Source organism: Uranotaenia lowii, chromosome 2 (assembly GCF_029784155.1).
Source record: "Uranotaenia lowii strain MFRU-FL chromosome 2, ASM2978415v1, whole genome shotgun sequence".
NCBI classification, from domain to species: domain Eukaryota; kingdom Metazoa; phylum Arthropoda; class Insecta; order Diptera; family Culicidae; genus Uranotaenia; species Uranotaenia lowii.
The window spans coordinates 301708427-301724949 of record NC_073692.1 but is presented as its reverse complement, the minus strand read 5'-3'; the positions used below and the strand labels follow the sequence as shown (position 1 = coordinate 301724949).

The 16523-nt window shown below is 36.3% G+C and overlaps 1 protein-coding gene across 1 annotated transcript; it reads left to right on the top strand.

The window, feature by feature from the left end:
- Positions 1–4535: 4535 nt before the first annotated feature.
- LOC129742817 (uncharacterized) lies at positions 4536–6570 on the top strand (the record flags this gene model as incomplete). Its single annotated transcript, XM_055734758.1, has 4 exons — positions 4536–5420; positions 5485–5573; positions 5629–5845; positions 6427–6570. Coding segments are annotated over 4 exons (1335 nt in total), but the record flags the coding sequence as incomplete, so codon positions are not given.
- Between the last annotated feature and the right edge of the window lie 9953 nt (positions 6571–16523).

Genomic DNA, 16523 nt, shown 5'->3' with positions numbered 1-16523 from the left:
AACGATGGGGCTTCTCCCCGTTAGCACCTCTACACTCAGAAATGAAAAAAATATGAAAATTATTATATTTCAATAACTCCGATATTTCTCTGACATTAATATCCAGAAATATTAAAAAATAACTATTAATTTATGCATCCGAATAATTTCTTGGCGTGTAATGATCCAATGCATAAAGTTTAATAACCGAGAAATTATATTGTCGCTGAATCCCCAAACCGGAGTTTTCGTCAACATCAGCGACGGCGACATCACTGACGACATTCCATGTTGACCAGACATCTGTCAAACATCTTCCGAGTGTTGGAACCAAACAAAAGAACGGGTTGCCAATCGCCGAGGTGTTTGATGAATGGCCTGTGTCGGCAAGCGCCCGCACATAACGACCGCTTGGAGCCGCCACTAGTTCCCTCTCAGTGGAGAGAGGGAATCAGTTGAAAGAGAGAAATTTTTATCCGTTTTGTTATGATCTTGATTTTCCAATTTGATTTTACACGCTAAACTTGGAACACTTTATAAATTGATTTTTTTTTGTTGCAAGGTCAAGAAATGAAACTCAAAATTCAGTTTGAGGAAGGTAAAACATTAAAATCTAATCACAAAATATAAATTTTCACGCATTTTCTTATCTGTATTAAAAAGAAAGTTTAATTTTTTTAGGGAATTCAATAAAAGGAACTTTTTAACATTCGTTTTTGCAAATGTGGTAAAATGTTAATGTTAATACGATTTACATCGTGTATGGCACTGTTCGTGCAAACGGTTTGAGTGCATAAAAAATCTGAATCCTTAAAAGCACTGAAAATGAAAACCCCTAATATTACATGACACAGAACAAGATTTTCTTATGTAAAATTCCATCATTTATGATGCTTCTTGTCATTTTCATCATATGTGATGTAATTTTACATCTTTTTCCCGTACACACACAAAATAAGAATCCTTAACAACACTGAATAAGAAATTTCTTAAAATTATTGTTTTTTTTTTGTTTATGCTGTTACTGTTTGCGCCAGCAATGGTTTGTGTTCGCGCGAAAATGTTTATATCGTGTGCGGGCGAGCATAGGATCAAACAATCGTCGTAGAATCATCGAGTTTTCACAAGCCATTTGAAGCCTTATAAAAGTTTCCGTCACAATTTTTCATTTTTAAGTAAGTATTCCGCTTTATGCCTCTGATTTTGACTTAATAAAATTATTGATTTTACTCTACTGATTTAACTAACAAAACAATAGGATAATGCACAATTAGACACAAAAATCACTATTCTCTTAACAAAGATACTTGAATTAATGAGGTATTCCGAAATTCGTAATAAATAAAAATTCATAAAAAAATTTTGTAAAAATTTGTGAGAGGAAATTAAAGTAAATGTTGTATTTGCTTCCTTAGCGTGTAGAACTCGAAAGAAAGGAAAAAATAAAAGTCAAGTTAAAATTGGTTAGCCAGAAATTCAACAGTTCAACAACATGTATTGCTGTGTTCCAAGCTGCAAAAATGGTTTCGCGAAGAACCGAAATGTTGCGTTTCACAGAATTCCAAAAGTTAAACGCAGGAAACTCGTTTGGCTGAATGCGTTAAAAATTAAGGCTCGCAAGTGCCCCAAGGAAGCAAGAGTGTGCTCTCTGCATTTTTCGGTCGAGCAATACTTGGATGCGCGTAAGTACCTTTGAAATAAGATTTGAAAAAAAATTGTTTTCTTGCTGAAAAGATTTTGAAGATTGTGGAAGAAACCAATATAATTTAGGATGGCCTCGGAAAAAGGTCATGTTTCCACAGACATTTGTACAAATGCGATGAAATTTTGTCGCTGTAAACACGATTTGGAATTTGTGTACACACTGTACACGCTCTTTTTTTCAAACTCAAAATTAAGTAGTTTTGGTTTAAGCACTTCAGTGGCAGCCCTCAACTTTGAGTTTGACTGGGCAATCGCAAAACTAAGTTCTGATAGGCATACTCAATACTAAGTTCGACAGCCGAACTTAAATTTATCCTTTTTTATTCGAGGGTTGTTTATTTTCAGGGAATTAAAGGATGGTTAAATTTTTTGTATCCGCATATTGCTGTTCCGGTACATTGCATTGCAATTACAGAGCGCTAGAAAGTTTTGACACTCCCGGTCAAAGAAAACTTCCGGATGTTACTTCCCACGGGAAGTAAATAACATCCGGAAGTTTCCGCACATTCCAAGCCGCTCACCATATGATGACAATGACGGACAGAATTTTACGCTGACACGGTGGACATTCCATAATGAAGTTCCTCATAGTTTTCCGGAATGACAAAATTTTGCGTCGTGTTCGTTCCGCTGTTCCGGTTCGAACTGAACTCGCTAAGTGTTTTCCAGTCCAACAAAGATAGTTCAACTCGAAGGAAAAAAAATGGATCAATTTTGAGTTCGCAGTTCGAACTCCGTATTGAACCATCGCAAGTAGAAAAAGGGGTACTTAACTTTAAGTTCATAGAATCGAACTGTGTTTTGAACGTTGGTCAAACTTCATTTTGAGTTAAAATAAAGGAGCGTGTAGTCTATGGCCCGCTTTAGCAAACACTGATAAATCATTTTACACATTTTGCAAAATAGTTTCACACATTATTGGCAAATGTATGGAGCTGTAAAACTGGAGTGAGATTTTTACACACCGCACAAGTTGTGAATTTACATATCCGAATTAGCAGCTTAAGAAGAAAGTGTGTGAAAATGGCCTATCCAGCAGTTTGAAAACCATCAAGGAGACAAAACCAGACGAAAAATAAATGTTTGAATAAAATTGAAAACTGCGTCGTTAGAGGTAATTTTGGTAAGTTTTCGACATAAGATCAACATATAAAAAATAATTCATTAATAATTGATATTAATATTTTTCAGATCGTGTCTATCGGGGTAGCTGTCAACAGCCGCTTGGAGGAATGAATCCTGGACTTCGAAAATATCTGCACTCTCCTCCATGCAGATTTGCAGCGAATTCTTATATTCAGCATAAAGCAAATAAAAATACTCTGAAAAGCATGTCTTTCGAAAATTCCATTTAATTTCATAAATTAATGTTGTAAACTCCCGAACTCATATTTCACACATTTGGCCCGTTAATTTTGTACATTTCACACATTTTCTCATTTCAAACGCTTTTTGCATAATGTGTGAAACGCTCACATTTCGTTTCCTTAAGCAATGTTTTACATTAATGTGCAGCAGTACCTTCACACATTTAATGTGTTGGTCTACTTATTTCCATAATGTGTGAAATTTCACACATTAATGTATGGAATGATTTGTCAGTGAAAGGGAACAGATACGGTACACACTCGGTTGGCGCTACCCTGTTTAGTGTATCTTTGACTCAAAATCAAAACAGGCTGGGGTCACTCCCTTTTTCATGTTAACCCTCTGTTCACTTTATTGAGTAAATTGAATATTGGTAAGTTAGTATAAATTTTTAGTGGGTCAAAATTACCATTTTTTTTTTATTTACACGATGATAATCGGTCAATTATAAGTACTGGAACAGATTGATAAACATGTTACTTTTACGTATTTTAAAGTCAAATATTTATGAGTATTCGTTGTTTGTTAAGTCGACAGTTTTTTAGTCAGAAATTTAAAGGATTTTATTCTAAGAATCTTGTCAGTGTAGTCGATGTTTTAATATAAAACTCGTTACCACTGTTTACAAATTAGTAGGCAAGCTAAGATCTCGGCAACGATTAAAGGTAAACAAACCAACTGGAAGTCAAACGATTCAAAAGATATGCAGAACAAAGCTGTGCAACCAAAAACAGTAGTGTCAGCCAAATATGAAGAAGAAAAAGACTGATGTGTAAAACAATAGCCATCAACTTTTATTTGCATACAATGAAATAAACAAGATAACTTAAATAACACACAACTATTAACATCCGCTAAACTTTGTGAAAAAAATACATAACTGATATTTCAGAATGTTTGCGCCTCAAGCCTTCAGCCAAACCGGACCAAAATCTGCCGGGAGACAAAATCTTCAAAAACAAAAATCTCGCAGAGGCAGACTGTGTCCAAGATAGCTGTGACAATCTGGTAACATAGAATGACATAAATGAATTAACTATATAATGAATTATTTACAATAGATTTCAGATGGCCAACCCAACCTGAAATGTTATGCTGAAGGTTATCATCATAGCACAAAACCCGAAGCAGTTGAAAGAGAATTAATTTTTTTTGGAGAGAACATCTGTCATGAAGAGACAATCGAGACAACGGAAAAACTGGATAAGAGGTTAAAACGAATTAACTTCGAGCATTTCATCTTCTCTACATATAAATTTTAAATTCATTTCAGTAGCTGCAACCGAACGGACAGCCAAACGGATAGCCATGCAACAGAGACTCCAGAACAATTTTCATCCACATTTCTGTGCGTGTCCAAGGTTTCTCCAAAAGAACTGAAATATTTGACAGGACACTCCAAGAAAGAATTCGATTTTCTCTGTTCTTTAGCAATTCAAAATAATTGTTCAGATAAATGGCCGAACTATAATTTATCTGCAAAGAATCAACTGCTTCTCACTTTAATGAAATTGCGCCATGACTGTGATTTTATGTTATTGGCAGTTTTATTTAGAATTCATAGAACAACAGTTTCTGCTGTTTTCAAATTTTGGATACTATTGCTGCATAAAACTCTTTCGGCTATTGATTTTTGGTCTCTGCGTTGTGCAGCTAGTCATCTCTATACTGTCAACATAGATTGTACTGAGTTTATCATAGAGAAACCGGAATCACCAGCTGAACAACAAGCCACTTGGAGTTCGTATAAAAACAACAATACAGTAAAAGTGTTGGTTGGCGTTGATGAAGAAGGTATGGTTATTTTTGTATCTGATCTTTTTGGAGGATCTGCGACAGATGATATCATACTGGCTGATTCCGGCCTTCTGGGCATTTTGAAAGAAGGAGACCATGTGCTTGCTGACCGTGGATTCAGTTGCTCTGATTTGTTGGCTGAAAAAGGAATTATATTGAACAAACCACCTCCTAAAAAAGGTCCTCAAATGGCCCCAGAAAATGTCGCTTTAACACGAGCAACTGCATCACGAAGGGTGAATGTAGAGCGGATTATAGGACTAGCCAAAACTAATAAAGTTTTGAAACATAAAGTTGGTCATTGTTTGCTGCCCCTTATGAACAAAATAGTTCAACTTTCATTCTGGTTGGTGAACATAAAAAAACCAATATGCAAAGTTTTGGCTCGAGCTTGCAAATGCCCTAAGTCCGATCCTGTTGTTTCTACATCATCCAGCAATACTAACGTAGTTGTCAACATACAACAACCCAGCACGTCATTCCAAGCAGTAACCACTATTCCTCAAAGCGTAGCTCAGCATAAATCAAGCTCAGTACAGACGGTATCTAACATGTCTACTGATATTGAGGAGGTAAATGATTCAGCTTTAACACTATGTTTGATATTCGAATTTCAAATCATTTTTTTTGTTTCAGCTTCAATCACGTGCAGAAGCAATGGAAAAACTGGCCGAAGCTCTTGTCAGATGGGATATTCCTGAGACGAATCAGAGAGTTCAGATATTGTGATTATGGTCATTTTTTTTATAGATACAAATTCTAACTCATATCATCTTACAGAAACTGTCATTCGATGTCAGACGAGGAAATGCTGGGGACGTTCGGTAAATTTAAAAATGAACTTCTTCACCTCTTCAATCAATCGAAAAATTTGCCAAATTATGCATGGAAGCTTGTCAACTATCAGGACGTTGCTAACATACTGACGGAAGATCAGGCTTATAAAATGATTCAGCATTTGGAATACACTATTGTTCCTTATGAAGAAAGAGGAAATGTAAAGTATCAGAAAATATTTTCTGTATCATTAATTATTTTAAAGAAACAATTGTATCTTCACTCAACAATAGGAGAGAGTGGATTATCGTAGGTCGTCGCTCTGCATTAGCATGTTTTCACAAAAGCTGCTGTCATGTTTATGCATTATATGCTATTTTTAATCAAGATGCCAAAGTATATCTATCTGACAGTTTTTAGGCGTACAAAAATTGCATAAATGTGGAGCTCTACTTGGACAAATAACATGTATGCCCAATTTTCTCTAATTTTTTCATCTCGAAAATGTATATTTCATAAAATATCAACAATTCAAAAGTTATTTGGTCAGTTTTGATTAGGTAGCCCACAATTTACCCATTTTTTTTTAAATTAAAAAATTCTATTTTTAAAACAGTCATTACTTGAGGGAAGATATTTATTCAAAAATGAGCAAAAGTGCTCGATAAATAAAAAAATGCTTTAAATGCTAATCAAAAAATGGCTTCAATATCTCACACTCTCCTACTGAAGTGCATCTATTTCATTCGTATTATATAAACCTTCGTTGTATTAAATGTGCTATGTTCGTTTTTTTTTCAGTACACTGAATTGTTATCATCATTAGTCTACGAATGGGCGACGCGTATATTTCAACAAAAGTTTGGTTTTTCATCTCTTGATGAAGTTGTCGATCGTATAAAGATCCAAGATGTTCAAAGGATATTCGACAATCCATCGCCTTAAGTGTTCAACAACTGCTTCAGTCCCGCTACAACTGTGATGTCTTATCAAATGTGGTCTGCGCCCAAGAAGCGGTGGATATAAGCGGAACACGTTTGCGGTCCTAGTCTTTGGCTGTTCCAGCTGCGTCAGGCAGAAGGGCGGAATCAGCCAGTATAATATCATCAGTCGCAGATCCTTCAAAACGATCAGATACAAAAATAATCATACCATCTTCTTCAACACCAACCAACACTTTTACTATGTTGTTGTTTTTGTACGAGCTTCATGTGGCTTGTTGTTCAGCTTGTGGTTGCGGTTTCTCTATGATAAACTCAGTACAATCTATGTTGACAGTATAGAGATGACTAGCCACACAACGCAGTGACTAAAAATTAATAGCCGAAAGAGTTTCATGCATCAATAGTATCCAAAATTTGAAAACAGCAGAAACTGTTGTTCTATGAATTCAAAATGAAACTGCCAAAAACATAAAATCACAATCATGGCGCAATTTCATTAAAGTGAGAAGCAGTTGATTCTTTGCAGATAAATTATAGTTCGGCCATTTATCTGAACAATTATTTTGAATTGCTAAAGAACAGAGCATATCGAATTCTTTCTTGGAGTGTCCTGTCAAATATTTCAGTTCTTTTGGAGAAACCTTGGACACACACAGAAATGTGGATGAAAATTGTTCTGGAGTCTCTGTTGCATGGCTAGTTTGACCACTTATCTGAACAACTTACACACTTACACTCACACTTACTTCATGTAGAATCATAAACAACAATTTGAAATAAACAAATATTACATGACATGCAGAGGACTATTTAATCATGTTGAACTACGATTTCCCTTCAGTAGAGACAAGCTCTTTTCAAACATTATTAACAATACAACGATGCGTAGCAATAATTTCGGTTTGTTTATAGCAGATAACATCTAGTTTTTATGTGAATTTCGGTCGTTTAAAATTTATGGCTTCAAGCGTTTGTGTGGTTCTTGTAAAATCCGCCATTTGCCTGGCGCTCCGGTTGCCTGGCTGTCCTCGACCGGAACCGATTAATCTGTTTCCTGGAATTTTCGGACGCTGCCGCTCGAGACGGTTGCACTCTTCAAACTGAAGCTGGAAAGTTGTGTGTGTTTGTGGAGAGCAAGTACAGAAAGCCGTGTTCGAATAAACGAGGGGCGCTCAAATGTTAATACCAATATGCGATCTGAATTTACCACACTTCAATTTAGCCATTTCTCACATTCCCCTTCTTTTCCATAAAAAAAAAACTGAACTAGGTATTATACAAGACTATTTTTTTCATTGTTTTTATCTTCTAAATTTTTATATCTATTTTGCTTTGCGAATGAGTGCAAAATAAATAGCTTTTTGTTTCGAAACAGTCTGTAAAACATTATCATCTCTGCTGAAGAAGTTATATTTGACGCTAAATATTTTGATCAAACTTATTTACATGACGGCAATAATTATTTGACCATGTTGAATGTACTGTTAACTGATCAAACTGATATCTGAATCATTCGACCAACAATCTGGACTACGTCATTCTAATGTCGTTTTCGTTTTCTCCACTGGCGCGGAGCAAAACTTTATCTGAATAAAGAAACGAAATCACCGTTCAGTGTTTTGCTATTGTTGTTCCACTCTTTTTTTCTATTTCTGCTATAGCTCCCGGAGGGTACCACTGTAAAAAAAAAATTACAGTATTCAAGAAAAAAGTAAGCATTGTCCTTCATAAGGGTTATTTATCGACTGAAATTAAATTTGCTGAACAAACGAAAAACATTGAAAGATGATTTAATAGAAAGTTGTCAAACAAACATAAATACCAAGTATCAGATTATCTATTGTTAATAAAAAAAATTGTGTTTGCAGGTCAATCAGCGGTCAAAATCACGGATAAAATGAATAATAAAAAGTTGTCAAAACAAACACATACACAACACATTATTATCCGATTATCTGGTAGGGATTCGACGAGACCGAACTGAACGCCATCTGCATTTTTTCGAAACTCTTGAATTTTATGTGAAAATATTTTCATCGAGAGGTGAAATCTTTTAAGTATATGAACCAGAAACGACAGTTTATAATCCAAAGAATTCATTCCAGTCAACCATATTCGCTTTATGGATCTATGAAATCTAATTTCGGTTGATTTTAAAGGTTCTTAGATACACTAGGTTCTCCGACTTTCACAGTAAGTATGCGAGGAGTGAGCGGGGCTCTCAATGAGTTTGTTTACTTTTTGCTCAGCTTTTCTGTGGTTCGTTGGTAAACAAACTTCATGAGTTCCGCATAGTTGCATAGCCTACATAGCCAAAATGGCTGAATCGGGAATTCGTTATTCGGGAACACCTCCTGAATATATACCCACCTTGGGTGCCACCATGCAGGTTAAAAACAGTGCAAACTCGCTGAACAAACAAACACGATAACAGCACTGGATCTGCCCCAGTGTAAACCTAAGTCAACACATTCGGAATAAACAAATACGCAATAAGTGCGTTGACAACCACGCATCATCCAAATATAACCGGCTCCAAAATCAATTGGAGTCAAACGACATATTCCAGACCAGTGCTTCTTCAAAGTAGACCTGAACATCTCCAGATAAACCCAAGGGGCTGAAAGAGAAGGAAATTTCCAAACTGTCATTTCAGTACCGCACTGACGTTTTGGTACCAAAATCCCATTGAAATCAAAGGAGAACTGACGTTCTGGTTCCAAAAAGTCAGTACGGTACGTTTGTATGTGATTTGACAGTTGCTTCAGTCCTTTGGATACACCGCACCCGAAACCGATAAAATATAACAAATTTCCACTTCAGAAAACGAATATTAAACTTGAAGAAAAAATAGATTTCCCTTTTGAAAAATCACCGAACACAACCGATGTTCAATGTTAAAAGCCAAAGGACTAATATCCGTCCCCGAAAAAAACCTTATTTATTTTGCTTGCTTTCCTTTCGAAATTTTGTGGTGAAACACAATTTTGTTAGCATTGTTAAGTTTCTTAGGCAAAACGAGTTAGAATTTATCAACGTGTGTACATGGGTAAACGAAACCCAGTATTTGAATACTATACGATTTACGTAGCCGAATGTAAACAAACCCTCCTTACTTCGATCGAATCAAGTGTTCGTCAAACGTTCAAAAAAAGTCGCAGACGAGTCCGTGTCCTGCTGCTAACACCCTCCAGGATAGTGGTCTGGCTTAGATGCGCACTTCTAGCAGGATTTCTCAATGACAAAACGGAACTTCTCATTTTCGGTAGCGCTGTTCTCGTGTGGGAAACAAAGCGATCACGGATCACGGATGGAACTTTCGATTGGCAACATGACGGTTTCGCAGCTGGCGTTTCTTCTCTCGCTCAAAAAACTCCTAAGGCAGCAACTGTTGCACGTTGGTACTGCTCCTATCGACGTCCTGTTCTGGTTCTCGGTAACGAGAGAAAAGCTCTTCGAAACATGTCCAAAAATGCCGCAATTTTCTGAACAGCTTGAGGGAAATAGCTTCTCCAACGGAGCACACGACCAGTTTCCTCGGTTAGATGCTCTAGCAGTATCCCAAAATAAGTGACAGACTCACGTGTTAATGCTCACTAGCTGGATTCACTCTAACCATGATTTTAGTTTCGAACGACAGATCAGCGATCACTTGGTCGGCCAATGCGGATCCTTCTCTTCAACCAGACAACGTTGCAGTTTATGCTTTACTATCGGGTAGCATTCGCCGGACATGCTGCTGGCTTTCTTTCAGTAAGTTCTGTACAGCGATTTTTCGTTACTGAAAATTGATTATTTCTATTCAAAAACTAGAAGAACAAATGATTCTACGCTTAGCCAGCGTTCAAGGCGCCTAAAAAACTTGGTTCAACTCAGCTGACATTTTAGCTTTTTTTTAATTACGAACGACCGTATCGTCCTCATGGAGTCCTTGAAGCAAAGATGAAAAGTGGCCCATGATACCCCACACTCCCCTACATAATATTTGAACGGCCTAAAATCTTATTTGAGTGGGGTGAGTGATCTTTGAAGTGCTACATAATTCTCATAGGGGATATTTTTAGCAGTAGGAACTTTTACACATTTTTTATGGAATTTTTTTTATTGGAAAATGAACTTTTCGCAGTATTCCTTGCAAAAAATGTGTTCATAGAACTTGTCAACTAGTTCCAGGATATGAAAAATGAAGGTTTGGTCAATATGAATTATTTGTCTGTGAATACCTTTTAAGGTATACACAATAAAGTGGCAAATTTGTGTATTCGTGACGTGTAGTTGTGTTTGGACCTGATAATAGTACTTATGATTTTCTTTCAAGATTCCATTTGAATCCAAAAATTCCGCGCTTTTTGGGTCCTGGTCGCGAATTTTGTAAGGACATTTGATTTCTAGAATTGCCGTTCCACAAAAACTCACCCCGTCTGGCGATGCCGCTAAATAATGGCGAACTTTGTCGACATATATCCCGCATTTTCGGAAAGTGTTCTCTGGATACGACTTGATAAAATCATCATATGCCACTGCTTCTTTCGTTATCCCCCAGTCGATCGCAGGAATATGTCTCAAATTGTGTATAACAAAATTGCGGTGGGCTGGCTTCGTGCTACACGGTGTAAAGTTCTTCAAACTGCTGTTCATTGCGTCTATGATAGGTTTAATGTTGGAGGCAGTTATTCGGCTTCGCCTTGTGTTGTGCCAAACTTTGTTAAGCGATTGCCCCCGAGTAGCGTGTTCAATTTCGAAAATGTTTTGTTCTGTAACAGAATTCAATTTGTCAACAACAATCACATAAAACGATTTCTTACCATAACCGTGATCATTTGCAAAACCATGTAGGTTGCAGATTCTGCTTGAATGCACGGTTAAGAATAATCCATCGTTGATAGATTGGTTGACAAATTGCTCTGTTACATTCACTTGACGATTTTCGATGGGCATCGGTAGTAATGGAGGTGTGAAATTCGGACGCAATTTCAAAATGTCGTCGATTTTTTTTCCTACAAGCGATATAGGGGCCGTTTTTGGTGGTTTGTGCCATGTTTGCAGGGCGTTCGTGCATCCTGAATCTTGTACCACGATTCCTTCAATCGAAAAAATATATGAAAACATTAGTAGTAATAGCGAATATCGTTAATACGAATGCTACGAACAATATCTACACTGTCGGCCAAAAGATTCGGAACTCCCCCTCGAAAAAATCAAAATTTCGATCGGCCATATTTCAGCCATCTTATTACATATTGGAATTATTTTGATCTCATTTAAGAGATCGTGAGCAAAACCTTCTTTGTATGTTCATATTAAGTTTATATAACTTAAATTTATCTTAAAGATGGGACATTTTCTAAAAACCGAACTAAGAGTTCAAAAACGATCATCTCAGGGTGGGGTAGACCAAATTTCAAAATTCGAGTTGCATTCGAATCCTTTTTTCATACTTATTAAAATACTTTAGGCCGTTACACCATACTACGGGATGATCCCAAACTTTTGGACGATGACTTGAACTTTTTTTTTTGTAAATTAAACAAATGTATTTTAATAAGTATGAAAAAAAAAGGATTCGAATGCATTTTGAAGTTTGTTCCACCCAACCCTGAGATGATCGGATTGGAATTTCGGAAGTTCGGTTTTTGGAAAAATGTCCCAACTTAAAGATAAATATCATATAATAGTCATATAAACTCAATATTAACATTTTGTCAAATACATACACAAAGATGGTTTTGCTCACGATCTCTTGAATGAGATCAAAAGAATTCCGATATGTAATAAGATGGCTGAGATGATTGTATACCGATTGGCATAAAGTCATTTGGCATAAAGCCGTTTGGCATAACGCCGTTTGGCCTAAAAGTTGTTTGGCATAAAGTCGTTTGGCATAATGGCCGTTTGGCATAATGGTCGTTTGGCATAATGGTCGTTTGGCATAATGGTCGTTTGGCATAATGGCCGTTTGGCATAATTGGCATAAAATGATGGATCAAAATTTCGAGGAAGCCTCATAATGGTCATTTGGCATAATGGCCGTTTGGCATAAAATGATGGATCAAAATTTCGAGGAAGCCTCCTCACGCTTCGCGTTCGAACTAAAATGCAGTATGGTCCTTACGCTTCGCTTTGCGGACCGGGCTAGGGGATTGTCCCTAGCTTTGGGTAAACCTAGAAACGCGGGCCTTCCTAGGGCTTTGAATAAACCTAGAAAGACGTGGCCGTCCTAAAATGATGGATCAAATTTTCGAGGAAGCCTCTTAACTTCACGCTTCGCGTTCGAACTAAAATGCAGTATGGTCCTTCCTTATAAATTTTTATATTTTTATGCCAAACGGCCATCATGCCAAACGGCCATTATGCCAAATGACCATTATGCCAAATGATTTTATGCCAAACGACATTATGCCAAATGACTTTAGGCCAAACGGCGTAGGACCGGCTGAGATATGGCCGATCATAATTTTTGAGGGGGTGATCCCAAACTTTTGGCCGGCAGTGTATAACGTATCAATGTTTAGTTACCCATGGTAACAAACTCCTCAACACAACACAAAAGCGCCGCAATATGCTTGCAAGATTGAGATTGGCCCGCTGTACACCCGCAATATGCCTTGGTTATTCCTTTTATCTCGGTACATAGCTCAAACCGTACGTCATACAGCAACCTAGTTTTCATTGCCGCGTAGCAGAATGCACGTATTTGCAAAGTTTTTGCTGTTAAGGATGATTTTACCTAGAATTAACATTTTACGAATCAATATGCAGCTCTTGAGAAGTAAAAGCTCAAGCTTAAAAAAATATGGAAAAAAAATGTAATGTATGTAACAAATTTCATTTAGATGTTCGTGATTTCACGAAGTTTTATGAATTGAATACTTCGATTGATATGAATAGGGTTATTTTTTGGCAAGCTAATGTTTATATACCCAACGCCCTTATTCTGTGCCGCTCGTGAAGGTTGAGTGATACCAAACTCAAAAATGGTCATAAATTACCTCTGCGAAAGAAACGTTTCTCAGATAGCGATCCCTGAATAAATTCCTTCCCTTGACATAACTATGCCTTGCATGCCGCTGCTCGAAATATTCGTATATTAACGACGGAGTAAACCACACTACATCAGTTTTCATTTGATCCTTCAATTCTCGATAAGGAGGACAATCTACGAAAGGCGAGTTGTCCAGGGCTGACACCATTGGAGGTGTTACAATGAGGCTCGAGTTGAGATTATTTTTGGTATAACACTTTATCCTTAAATAAGACATAATTTAATGTTAAACATACTAGAATCATACGAAGCAAAACATAAGTAGTGACATGCTAAAAGCTTACCGTCTTAGCAAATCCGTTTTGTTCCCTTTGTTGGAACATCCAATTTCGGTTGCTTTAGCACGAAGCTGTGGTAATGTTAAATCCTTCAACAGTGTGAAATCCATTTTTTTTCGATAATCCTTGTACAAAATACTTCCAAAAATTATAATCAATGAGACACGTGGATGTGATTTATAAGAAATGTTATAATGGATTGTGAATTTAATTTGTTACTATAGTTACCTATAAATAACAACGGGTTACTCTGTTCATCTATATATTATATGCATAAAAACTAATTTCGAGATATAGCTGAGGAATCAAATTATGCATAACCTCGCCCGAATACGAAAATATTGTAACATAACAGTTCCTGTAGTAGTTATAAAACGATTAGAAACAGTTTAAAAAAACGTTTAGAAAATGACATCTGAAAACATAGAAACATTGCACGTATCTTGAATTCCAAACCGACGGTCTGTTGAATATGGCGTTAAGTTATGTTACTGTTTAAAACTATTGAAACCTCTACATGGAGACACTCTTCCCGGAACAGTTAGGGTATGGTTTATAAAACGATTATGAATAACTTTTTTAGGTTGTTGAACTGTTTCTGGAATAAATATGTGCATACATTTTACGATGATTTATCAAACCGTTCATCGGACGTATTGGAAACTGTTATAGCAATCGAAATGAAGATTATACGAACCGTTTGTACTTGGATTACTGTATATGGTGTTTAAGGTTAGTTACGGAACTCAAACCATTCATTACTGTTAGGGGACCTTTATGGAAGTAGTTCCTAAAACACTACCGATCTAAATTTTCCGCACATTTCATTTCCTTAGCGGTATTAACAGAACGTTGAAAATTTTTGAAGAATTAAAAAAAGAAGGAAATTTCCAAAATTTGTTTTTATTCCGTTTTTTTAATCATATTTCGTCTGGACTGATCCACTTGGCATTGAATATTCTGTGGCTATACTTCTACTTCAACTTGTCTGATTGAAAAGCTTCGACATAGCAAAAATAAAATACAAATCCATAAAACCACTGAAACTAAAAAAAACCCTTGAATATCACATTACATAGGACGAGATTTCGTGATGTACAATACAGAATAGAAAAAATCATGGCTGTTGAACTTGAATGACGCTAACATTACATATCACAGAGCACAAAATAAATATTCATTCCGAATATATCTCAAATGAATTTTTATTGAAGATGTTTATCTTCACATCCTTTACACATATTTTTATCTCTCCTTGTTTCGGAAATCTGAGGGAAAAGAACCCCAATTCTGCTTTTTCATGTTTTTCTTCCCGTTTTTGTTATTCACGGATGACGGGGTAAGAATCTAGACTTATCCGGGATTGTCTCCTTGGTGCATGCGTCTTTGCAGTTGGAAGGGCACCAATTTTATCAGGGCCAATCATGATTTCTGAAAAAGAGAGAGTTACATCATTATTCGAGTAAACAAAATTTTTGATCTATGTTGTTGAATTACATTTTCAAGAAATTCTTCGTATGTACGGATAATCGGAACTACTATCATGAGGTCTGAGTAGCTTGTCATGTTTATCCAAGAATTTCTTACCAGATAACATTTTAGCCTATCTTATTGCTGGTAAAATTGCCATATTTATTTCCTGCGAGTGGTTGGGATTTTGTCCGGTTGGTCATATCCTTATGATTGTTTTCCAGGAACACTATTTTTTTCTCAAATCGGCAGATCCAGGCTGTGCTTCCAACATCCCCCCCCCCCCCACCCCCCCCCCCCAACATCTGATTATGAAGAAATTAAGCAAATTCATCTACAAAAAGGAAAAAACAAAATTAAATCACTGGTAATAATCATTTAAAATGTTTTTTCTCCTCTTACCTTCAATTTCGAATCTTCCTCAGCAGCAAACTTCACAATCACCACAATGTCATCACTAGATCTAAAAACAAGAAACAGCAACATTTTTTGGTGCCGAAAAATTGAACGATGAAATTTGCCTTCGGTAATGAATTATTCTTCTGCTTCGTTGTTGTTTATTTTGAGCCACGCATCATTTTATGCGATGATGGTTGCACGATAAAACGCCGCTATTCATTTTAATATATTTAATACACCATATCATATTGAATTGTCATTTTATGTGATGATCGTTTAAATATTTAAAGTGACTCACAAAACGACGTTTATGTGAGATACTTTACGAATCTGTCTGTAATCAATTGCGATTTCGATATAGAAATAATTTATGTGCGAATAAAATGCGTCTTAAAACTCTTTTGTGATTGATAAAAGATTTCATTTCGCGTTGGTCGTACCAAATACGACTCCATTCAAAATATCGATACAAAATCGTATATCATTTAGTTTCAACATCTTCTACGATGGAAATGCGATATGGTAGAATGTTAGGTATACACAATTACGAATTCGAATTGAGTTGCACCCATATACGAGTTTCACGATGTTTTCTTTTACGATTTCTTGTTGGCTGGGTACTCTTTAATGTTCCCTGAAGGAAAAAAGGGATTAATTTTTAATGCGCAGTTCGAAGTCCGTTTTGAACCATCGCAAGGAAGAGAAGGGGTACTCAATTTTATGTTTATAGCATAGAACCATGTTTTGATCCACGGTCCAACTTAA